The 11164-nt window shown below is 38.2% G+C and overlaps 1 protein-coding gene across 3 annotated transcripts in view; it reads left to right on the plus strand.

Moving 5' to 3' along the window:
- Positions 1 to 10141, plus strand: part of otog (otogelin) — a 72017-nt gene extending 61876 nt beyond the window's left edge. Inside the window, exons 51-57 of one of the 3 annotated variants that reach the window (XM_081605501.1) lie at positions 259 to 437; positions 2647 to 2751; positions 3324 to 3443; positions 5102 to 5147; positions 5452 to 5523; positions 8126 to 8205; positions 8998 to 10141. In XM_081605501.1, coding sequence (XP_081461627.1) covers positions 259 to 437; positions 2647 to 2751; positions 3324 to 3443; positions 5102 to 5147; positions 5452 to 5523; positions 8126 to 8205; positions 8998 to 9198 — 803 coding nt within the window. In that variant the 3' untranslated portion in view covers positions 9199 to 10141. The remainder of the gene's footprint in view (positions 1 to 258; positions 438 to 2646; positions 2752 to 3323; positions 3444 to 5101; positions 5148 to 5451; positions 5524 to 8125; positions 8206 to 8997) is intronic. The other 2 variants (XM_081605502.1, XM_081605503.1) reach the window with 2 other exon arrangements.
- Positions 10142 to 11164: the final 1023 nt, after the last annotated feature.

Here is an 11164-nt window from a genome sequence, read left to right on the forward strand (position 1 = left end):
CCTCACACAAAATGCACTTTTAATGACAGCACAGTTGAATTCAGTTTATTGCAGTTAAATTAATTTCACCACTTAAAGGGAAAGTTTTCTTTTAAATTATCAGTTTTTTTTCCAAATTAATAAAAAATGTTACATAAACTCAATTTTTTTCCAGTTTAATCAGCTTTTGCAGATCTACACATAAAATGTGACCCTTGTGTGTGCGTGTGCATGCACGTGTGTGTCTGTGCATATCTGTGTGTGTGTGTGTGTGTTCAGTGCGCGAGGCCGTGTGTGTGTTCGGCGAGCTCGGACTGCTGCGGCCGGGCCAGACGCTCGTGGAGCACGGAGACGACGGTTTGTGTTACAGTCGCCACTGCAGCCAGGTTCTGGACCCGGCGAGTGGATTTTACCTGCTGCGCATTTCCACGGTGAACTGCTCCGCCCACTGCCACCCGGTGAGACGTGATCAATAACGGAAATTTATTACTTTGTCTGGACGCATCCAGGCGTCAAAACACAAAGTTAAACGTTTGTTATTGATGTTTTAGAGGCTCTGGCAGCTTTTTTAGACTCAATTTACAGCATAAAGCTGCTTGTAGGGAATCTGTGTTTTAAGCCAATAATTCCTTAATATTGATGGAAAAGTTCTAGTTTCATTTGCAGATTATTCCACTGGCATTTTTCTATAAGTGAAATAATCTGCAAGTGAAACTTTTTCATCAATATTGATTATTATTTTTCAGTTAGTTTTTCTTATTTCAAGTGTACGGAGATACTTACACTAAAATCTAGACCAACAATATTAATATTTTGTGTTTTTGCAGTGTATGATCTGCAGAAAAGTCTCAACATGGAGTCTTCCAATTTTAGAAAAATGTATGCAAAGTAGTCGACAATAATTTGTAAGAAAGAATAAACATGTCTAACATTTCTAAAAGCCTTAAAGAATATTGACTGTAACATTTTATTAGATGCAGTATCTGCAGTGTAACATTTCTCATAACTTTAAAGATATTGGCAGTAAAATTTTACTTGCTGAAGTTTTGTAATTGTTTTTATTAGAGGTGTGCCGATCGATCGGTCACCGATCATAATCGGGCCGATTTTCGTAAAAAAGTGCATGATCGGCGATCATTGGCTCTTGTTGCCGATACCGATCACCTGCATCTCATTTCTCAGCCTGCCTGTGCAGCTGGTCTCTTTCCTTCACTCTGCGCAAACGCGCAGCAACAAATCCTAAGTGATGTGGAACTATAACTATAACGCACTGGGTGAATGGGGAAGTTTGTGTGTTGCGGCGGAAAATTGAAGCAGGTCAAAATGCATCAACACGACGAAGCTAATACGACATAAAAACAATGTCATACTTGACGGAGTTTGGCTACATCGAGGCTCACTGCAGTAAAAAAGACATATGGAGGATCAGATAGCAGGTAAAGCAGCACAGCTACAAAAACTCACCCGGATTAGCATGACGGTCAGAAAGCTAAACAAATAACCCGCAAAATTATTTAAGTCTTGGAGCTGCGATGTAAGACGCTGGTTCTGCTCTCGCTGTTGAACCGCTGCTACGCTACAGGTAGTAATATTTCACAGACGGAGCGCCGCTTCTGCTCCACCTGGTAGTGACTCTCACACCGAACCTCTGCTTAAAGCTGCAGCATTTAACCTAAAAAAATAAATTTTACACACGTATTAAAACTTTCATTATCCTAACATGAGACAGATAATCTCTAAAAAAATAATCGATCTCCTCCCTGCTCTGCATAATTACTCCGCTCAGTCAGAAACAGCCAATCAGAACTAGCAGTAATCAGCTAGCCGCCATGCTAACAGGAAGTTTTCATTCAGTAACTCTGGATTGTTTATTGTAATGGATCCTCTATTTGCCTTTGAATGTTTTATATTTAAATTTTTTTTGGCAATGTTGAGAGGTTTTATTTTGGCTCTTTGCATTATTTAGCCTCTTCAGAGCCTCCATATGTTATCAGTCTGTTAAAGATAGTTTTACTGATAGCAGGACAATTTGCACAATGCCTGTTTTGTTTAGTTTTCTTCTTGGAAAAAGTGATTAAAAACAAGTTTTTGTCTAAATTAAGGTGAATTCATGGTTCCTTTTTCCACATAATGTAACCGGTAGTGTTTATGATTAAAAAAAAAAATAAATTATGTGATCGGTATCGGTGATCGGCCTTCATGGGTGATCGGTATCGGTATCGGCAGGAAAAAACCTGATCGGCACATTTCTAATTTTTATGGATTAGCTGTAACAGAAACTTTGTGTTTACAGTAATGCAGTGTGTATCTGATATTTTTCCTGACTTTTCTTTCTTTGATTGCAAGGAATGTCTTGAAATGTTGACTTTAGCACCAAAATATGATCCTACTTTGGTAGGCAAGTTTGTGGGCATAGTAGCAACAAAACGGCGAGAATTTAGGACAGAAAGCTGAATTTTCTTTGGATATTATGGAAAACATGTTTCTCAGTGAAATTGAGGCTCAATATGAAATGTCTACTGGCTAACTTAAAGCGAAAACCGAACTGTAACTGAAAAACGGAAAGGACCAAAGACTCATTCCTGAGGCACACCAGGAACCCATCGGCTGTGAGACTGAGAGGAAACTGTTTCTTGGGTTTAATTATCCTGAATTCTTGTGTTTCAGAATCAGATCTATGTTCCTCCTAAGGACCAGTCAACCTGCTGCGGCGAATGTAAAAACATCTCCTGCATCTATCAACATGAGAACGGGACGGTCGGCCTCTATAAGGCAGGAAAAGCTTCAGTTTTTATTATACTAGACGTTGATTGTATAAGTTTCTGAATCGTTTTTATTGTGTGTGTCGGTACAGAATTAGAATATTGTGAAAGTTTAAAGTTTTTCCTACCTCATTTTGCACAGAAACTCATAAATTACACATGGAGTGAAATATTACAATATTCCTATATTTACTGTAACTTTGTTTAAACTTTTTAACAATAATCTATTTTTAAGATGTTTTAACTTCTTTTTAAAAAAAAAGGGAAACTGGAAAAGCAGTTTTGCATCAGTGTTAGATGTGTAAGGTGGTCAGAGTACCCAGAAATTGTTCAGCGTAGTAAAAATACTCCTAAAAGTAATTAGAAAAAAAGTAACTCAAGTAAATGTGAGTAAATGTAACTAGTTACTACCCACCTCTGCAATTATCAATAATAATTTTAGAGATTATTTGGTTTTTTATGTTAGTCAGCAGTTTGCTATGCATCCAGCGTTTGCTGAAGTTCGATTCCTGTAAATAAAAACAAATTGTGTAAAGTTGTTAAACGTTTGAGGTAACCTGATGATGATGATGATGTTTTCAGCCTGGAAGGTCCTGGGTGTCAAACTGCAAGAAGTTCGACTGCTCCGACACGTCATTCGGACCGACCCTCATCTCCTACTCTTACAGCTGCCCCCCCTTCAATGAGACGGAGTGCATGAAGGTCAGCAGGAAGCAGAAACACACAGCTGATAAAGCTGGACCTGCTGGCTGGCAGCTAGCAGGTCCAGCTTTAACAGTTACTAGCTGCTAGCTCCAGCTTTATTAGCTGAACTAGATAAATCATTGATGAGGTAAGAAAATAACTAAAAGTAAATATCTGTATGAGCAGCAGCTTACAGAAGCAGCTCATTATGTAAGTATTTAACTAAATGGATAAGAACATATGTACCTAAATAGAAACACAGTAGAGTAACTAAGTAAATAGGTAAGTGAATAACTAAGCTAATAGCTAAGCAGCTAACTCAGCAGCAACTAACAAGGTAAGTTAATGACTAACAAGTAACAAACAATAAAACTAAGAAGTAACTAACTAAGTAAATCAGTAAATAATAAACTAAGAAACAAGTGATAACGTTAACCAAGTAAATAACTAAGTTAGTAAATATATAAGCAAATAACTAAATGCTACATGTGGAAAAAACATGTGCAACATGTCATTTATATGTGATACGGTTTATGATGCACATGTGAAATCAGACAAATAAAACGTGTTTCACATATTTAATGTCTTACATGTGACACAAAATATGATACACATGTGAAACACATGCATCACATGTGATATATGTGAAATAGTTGAAAATATATGACATTATAAAATAAATGTGTAAACATGTAACTCGTGAAAACTCGGGAACCGTGTTTTTTTTTTTTTTGTTTTAACGTTAAACATTCAAAATCATTCGTGTTGTTCAGTTTTCCGAACGTGGGACGAACATGAGGCCCGACAGAAAATCGTTTCAGTCTTTTCAAAATAACAGGAACCGTTTTAATCCGGAAGCTTTAAAGATGTTAAAACTCTTGACCTGCAGAGGTCAGATGACTTTAGATCAGTGGTTCTTAACCTGGGATCGATCGAACCCCAGGGGTTCGGTGAGTCGGTCTCAGGGGTTCGGCGGAGCCTCTGCCGACCGCGGAGGTAAAGACACACTTGTGTAAAGTCGTGATGACACCCTGCTTTGCCATCACTTAATGCAGAGGATCACGTTACATTGCTTAGCCAATCAGAGGATCACGTTACATTGCTTAGCCAATCAGAGGATCACGTTACATTGCTTAGCCAATCAGAGGATCACGTTACATTGCTTAGCCAATCAGAGGATCACGTTACATTGCTTAGCCAATCAGAGGATCACGTTACATTGCTTAGCCAATCAGAGGATCATGTTACATTGCTTAGCCAATCAGAGGATCATGTTACATTGCTTAGCCAATCAGAGGATCACGTTACATTGCTTAGCCAATCAGAGCTGCGGAGGAGCACTGATGAAGGAGCTCCACTCTTTTTACCAAAATCTATAGTCTAAATCTGCTCCTTAGTCGCATCTTTTCAGGGTTGCTACTGCCTCTAGTGGCGTGGGGGTGGTAGCACAGCTAATATATTTACATTACTAAATCAGAATATCGCAAAGTATGTTGTGTGTCAGGATGAGAACCGGAGGAGGAGGAATAAGAAGGGTTCGGTGAATGCGCTTATGAAACTGGGGGGTTCGGTACCTCAAAAAAGGTTAAGAACCTCTGCTTTAGAGCCTCTGCTGCAGAAAAGCTTCCCTGTGGTAAATGATGGTAATGCGTTCGCTGACTCTCGTCTCCTCTCAGATCGGAGGAACCGTCGTTAGCTACATGGACGGATGCTGCAAGACGTGTGAGTATCTGATCTGAGCGTAGCAGCAGTTTGTAGTTAGCGTAGCGCTGTAGGCTGCAGCTGACACTGAACCTGCCGTTCAGCTAGTCTACGACACGTTTGCACTTCAGTTAAACCCAAAAGACTCACCTGGATTGGCTCACATCTGGATCCCAGCTGCTGTTTTCAGATACGTCTGTCTGCTGCTAGTTCAGATTTCCACGCTTCTCAGTGAGCTTCTCTGAAACTCGACACTGAGAAGCGTCTGATGACGTTGAAGTGGGTTTGTGTGCTTCACCTTACCATCATGTACCGATCCCACCAGGTACTGGATTTCATCTGTTCCCCTTCCCAGTTAGCCAAATGACTCCCACAGCTAACACAAACTGTGAACAAGGTACCACAACAACAAGGCTTCTTAGTGCCATTGTTGATATTCAACAATGTACTCCCTTTAAAAGAAAAAAAAGATGAGAAAAGATACAAGAGAGCCCAAAAAGTGCAACTGCAACCTACAGAACCGTCCTCTCATCTGTCACTTCATTTCATTAGGCTAATTTATCCAACATTTACTCTTCAGAAAACCAATCAACTGTGGATTTAATTTCTTAAAATGGTGGTTTACTTGAAATTAAAGGAGTAGGCAACAAAAAATGAACTCACACTTGAGAGGACACAAACATGTAGCATCAAGCTCCTAAAAGATGAGCTCCCTCCCCATTAGCACTGTCTGGGCAGTGCATTGTTGATTGCCAACAATGTACTGTTGGTAGTGGCCTGTAGACGCCTGCATGTTTCCGTAGAGTCAGAGTTTCGGTGTTTGGGTTCTTTTCTGGCAAACAGTTTTCATACCCAACTTGTCACATACAAGTTTTTTAATCGGTTCCTTTCAAGGCAGCAGATGCAGCTCTGCGTCTTACAGACTATTTAATTAGTAACTAATGTTGGTATTTTATCGCCTCTTATTTTCCAGTAACTTTTATACAAACATTAACGGATCCATTCCTGTCCCAGTTTACATCTTACTAACATCTTATTTGTGCATCCTTCATTTTAAACATGTTTAGTTCCAACTGTGGGACAAGTCGTCTTAGGCTGCTGACCTAAAGGAAAAAAACATGTTGATCCCTCAGATAAACATTAACTAATAGTAACTATGTCAACGAACATGTAGATCCTCATTACAATTACAATAACAGTAATATAAATAAGTTTTCTCCTCTTTTTGTCACTATTTTTTTATCTGTTTGTTTTGTTTTCTATTAAACTTGGTTTAGTTTAATATAATTTTTTTGTGATTTGCTGCTTCACAAAGCAACAAGGTTTCAATTTATGGCTTAAATTCAAAATGACACATATAGTGCCATTTTGTACCACTATCATATATACATTATGACTTTAAAGAGTTTTAACTTTCTAATTTAAAGTGTAGAACTTGGGCCTCTGTCTCTTTAAGAAGCTCCTGCTCTTTCTGAAGCGCCGTCATCCCAACATGGCTCCTCTGTTAACCCTTTAAGGTTTTTACCAGCGTTTCACTGAGCAGCAGCTCCTCTCATGAGCTCAGCTGTTCCACCAGGTGTTTGCTAATTGCTGCTGGCTAGTCTGAAGGAGCTGAGAGGGGGAGGAGTTTTGTCCCTGAAGGCGGGGCTAACAGAATGGTTGCCATAGAGATTAAAGTGTTTCTCAAACATGCATGAAAGAATCAAATCAACACTCCAGGTATGTTTTTGTGAGGGAATATTATTATAAGAAGATGTAAAGATAAACAAAGTTGATTTTATGTCACAATTCCCCTTTAAAAAACAAATTTAACATCCATCGACTCTCTTTGCATCATGTTTTCACCACTTCAGGTTGGTTCAGCATATAAACATCTGAAAAGTGTGCAATTCATTTGTAAACATTTACATTTGACGCTGAATAAAAACATTTATCTCACTGACTGAACTCAAATCAGAACATTTTCTTCTTTTATGTCTGTCAGAATCACTAAAATTATTTTTATTTGCGAGAACATTTTTTTTTTTTTTTTTAGAAATTTTGTTTGTAAAAGTTTCCATATATTTGGTGAGTATCAGGAAAAACTGTCTCTTAAATGGACAATTTGAAAATGTTTTCTGGCTTTTAGCAAATAGAAATAATTTTGTTAATTTCAACTAAGCAAAAATAAAAAATGTTTATTCTGATTGAACTTCAGGCAGTGGGAGAAAACAAAGTTTGTCTTTTTATTCAATGTCTTGAAATATCTGTATGATCTGGAGTTTTAACTGATTTATTGAAAAACATTGAGAGAAAAAGAAAAAGACGAGTAAGTATGTGACGATTTGGGAATGAAGGTGGGAAATTTCTTCTGTATTTTTTATTTTTTTTGTTTCAGATCATCAAGGTAAAGATTAAAGGAAGAAAAAAAAAACCTTTGTGAAAAACTAAAGCTGCTGTGTGGCATTTTATTTTGAAAAACTACCCTACTTCCTGCATGTTAATAAATGTTCCCAAATTATTTGGATCAAAGTTAATCATTCTGGGCGGAACTTTACATGAATCGAGGTAATTGAAGGTTTAGTAAAGTTTAATTTATGTCAAACGGAAATAAAAAACATTTAAAACAATGGAAAATTGTCTGGAAGGAAAAAGTCACTGAAATCCCTTCAAGCTAAAATGCCACACAAAGCATCTCTAGTTGCACATCATGTGTGTTGGTGTTTTTTTATTTTATTTATTTAAATATGTACTTAATTATTGTCAAATATGATTATATTGTATACAAATCATTTAAATCTTTTTTGTGGTATATCTGCATGACGGATCAATTCTACTTCTGAAAATTGTTCTTCTTTTTCCCTTCAATCTGACTATAAAACCAATGTTATCAGGCTTTCCATTTCCCCTTTTCTTACCCATAATCCTCCTCTCCTGTGTTATTTAATGTGAGGATTTAACTTCTGATTTTCTTTTAATCTTTATTGCAACAGATTTCTGTTCGGTTTGACTTTGAACAGGTAAAGAAGACGGGAAGTCGTGTCAGAAAGTGACGGTGAGGATGACAATCAGGAAGAACGACTGCCGCAGTAACCGACCGGTGAGGATCTGCTGCTTTAGTCCCACAGGCTAGCAGGCTAACAGGCAAAGTGGCTAACAGGCTAAGCGGCTAACGCTACGTTCACACAGGAAATACAACCAAAAATAACTTTTAATCGCAGTCTGAACTCCGACCTTTTGACCCCAAAAAATATGACTCATGCCACTTCAATATGTGGATCCTTCAGTTTTCCCTCAGGAAAATCAATCAATCCGTCCATCCATCTGTTAATTAAAGTTTTCATTTATTCCAATTAACAAAAATGTTTTCGGTTTTTATTTTGTTTGTTTTAGTTAACTGTAAATATCCAATCCACTATCTTTACTTTTCATCTAGTTATTAACTTCTTTTTATTTCTCTTTCACACTGTCTATGTAAAGCCCCCCCCTACGCCCGGAAAACTAATCTATATCTGGGGGTGGTGTGAGAATCCTTGTTAAATGGCGTTTAACTAAAACTCTGAGGTGTGAGAATCTTTGTTAAATGGCGTTTTAACTAAAACTCTGAGGTGTGATAATCCTTGATTAATGGCGTTTTAACTAAAACTCTGAGGTGTGAGACGTTTAACTGAAGTCCTACAAGGGGTGCGGGTTTTAATGTTTTTATCTTTTTTAACTTTTTCTTTTAAAAAATAAAAATTCTGTCTTTCTGTTTATTCACTGTCAAACGCTGTTTTTATTTTAATTATGTAAAGCACTTTGAAATGCCTTGCTGCTGAAATGTGCTATACAAATAAAATTTGATAACGTAATTTTCTGTATCCATGGCGACGTCTCCGCCTGCTTCTTGCAGGTGAACATCGTGTCCTGCGACGGGAAGTGTCCCTCCGCCAGCATCTACAACTACAACATCAACACCTACGCTCGCTTCTGTAAGTGCTGCAGGGAGACGGGGCTGCAGCGGCGCTCCGTGCAGCTCTACTGCAGCAGCAACGCGACCTGGGTCAGCTACAGCATCCAGGAGCCCACCGACTGCTCCTGCCAGTGGTCCTAGGCTCAAACACTCACCTTCAGCAGCCCAGGCCTCACCTGCACCAGGTGCGTGAGGCCTAAAGGTGCTCACGGAGAGGACAACTTGGCGGTGGGACTGTGAATAACACCACTGCAAGGTGCTGGGAGGATGCGAACGGCGGCTTCTCTGTGCTGATCTCAGTCAGTATGTGTAGTACCTCTGCTGGCAGGGAGGTGGAGCTGTGGAGCACAGAAGCAGATGCAACCAGGACCCGCTCTACAATAGCACTGATATTCTCAGTTAATTTGTGACTACAGTCAAAACTTAATAAAGCAACACTTTCTGTAGGCTTTCAAATTTTACTGGTGGAACTAGAACACACTGATATTTAATTATCTGATTAATATCTTGCTGGTTCCTGCTGCTTTGCTCCGTTCCCACCTCCCTGCCCTCACAGGGACGTGCCAATTAGAAAAATACTTTTAAAGAGCACCCTGCCATCTCTGCCTCACTTATAATTTCATAAGAACTATCAGGAAAAAAGCGTTTTTAATTCAGAAAACTCCTCCCAGCTCAGTTTTCATTTTTAAATTTGACCTAAAACGTTGCGTGTTGTCTTTTGTAAATAACTAAATTCAAGTGCTCTTGAAATTCTTTGCAGTGCATAAATTAGATTTCTCTCTCTGTCTCTTTTAGAAAGGCTGGCATAAAATGTATATTCTGCGATGTGGATTTTATTTTCTGTAATCATCATTAACTGACTGAAATCCAGCTGTTTGTGGAGCACTTTATTTATTTATTGGAGTTTGCTACAACGCAGAAGTTCTGCTCTGTAAGACGCATTCGACCCAAAAGGAGAAGAAACAGCAAGATGTTTTTTTTAAAAATGTTTGTGACCAACAGACTCCTGGACAGTTTAAGTTAAAGAGGATTTGTATCATACAGATGTACATTTGACTTTTCAATAAATCTTTTGGACACTCAACAGTTGTGTTGTGATTATTCAGCAGTATTGATAGAGAACGGATTCCAGTCGGAACAAAATATGAAATATCTTAAATGGGCTTCATGACTAATCAGAATTTAATTGTTTAAATCTGAAATATGTTTCAGATAGTCAGTATTAATTACAGATATCTTGAATTAAAGCTTACATGCAACTCAATGGTAGATCTGACGTCATTAATATCAGTCAGAATGTAATTACAGATATCATTTCCTAATATGTCTAGTTATAAACTATGATGGAGTATTATAGCCACGCTAAGAAACTAGATAAAATAACGAGAATAATTTGTACAAGAAAGTCATGTCAGAATAGTCATATTTTGAAAATAAAGGCTGTTGTACAAGAATAAAGTTGTAATAGTTGTAATATTCCTTTATTCTTGCAATTTTATGACTTTATTCCCTAATTTTATGACTGTATTCTTGTAATATCCTTTTATTTCAAATTGTATTACTTTATTCTCATATTATTTCAACTCTAATCTTAATTTTATGACTGTATTCTTGTAATATGACTTTATCCCAGTAATCTTGTGACTATCCCTGTAATATTACTTTATTATTTTATATATAAAAAATAAAAAAAATTCCCTTCTCACCCTCCGTGGGTGGTCTGTTTCATCCTCTGAGCTCGGGTCCTCTACCAGAGGCCTGGGAGCTTGAGGGTTCTGTGCAGTATCTTGGCTGTGCCTAGAACTGCACATTTCTGGACTGAGATGTCTGATGTTGTTCCTGGGATCTGTTGTAGCCACTGCTCCAGTTTGGGGGTGACTGTCTGCCCCGAGGGCCCCGATGACCACAGGCACCACTGTGGTCTTCACCTTCCAGGTCTTTTCCAGTTCCTCTCTGAGGCCCTGGTACTTCTCCAATTTCTCATGCTCCTTTTTCCTGATGTTGTAATTACTTGGTATTGCTACATCCACCACAACGGCTTTCCTCTGTTCTTTATCCACCACCACAATGTCCGGTTGGTTCGCCATTACCATCCTGTCTGTCTGGA

Source organism: Poecilia reticulata, chromosome 3, assembly GCF_904066995.2.
Source record: "Poecilia reticulata chromosome 3, P_reticulata-male-v2, whole genome shotgun sequence".
Lineage (NCBI taxonomy): Eukaryota > Metazoa > Chordata > Actinopteri > Cyprinodontiformes > Poeciliidae > Poecilia > Poecilia reticulata.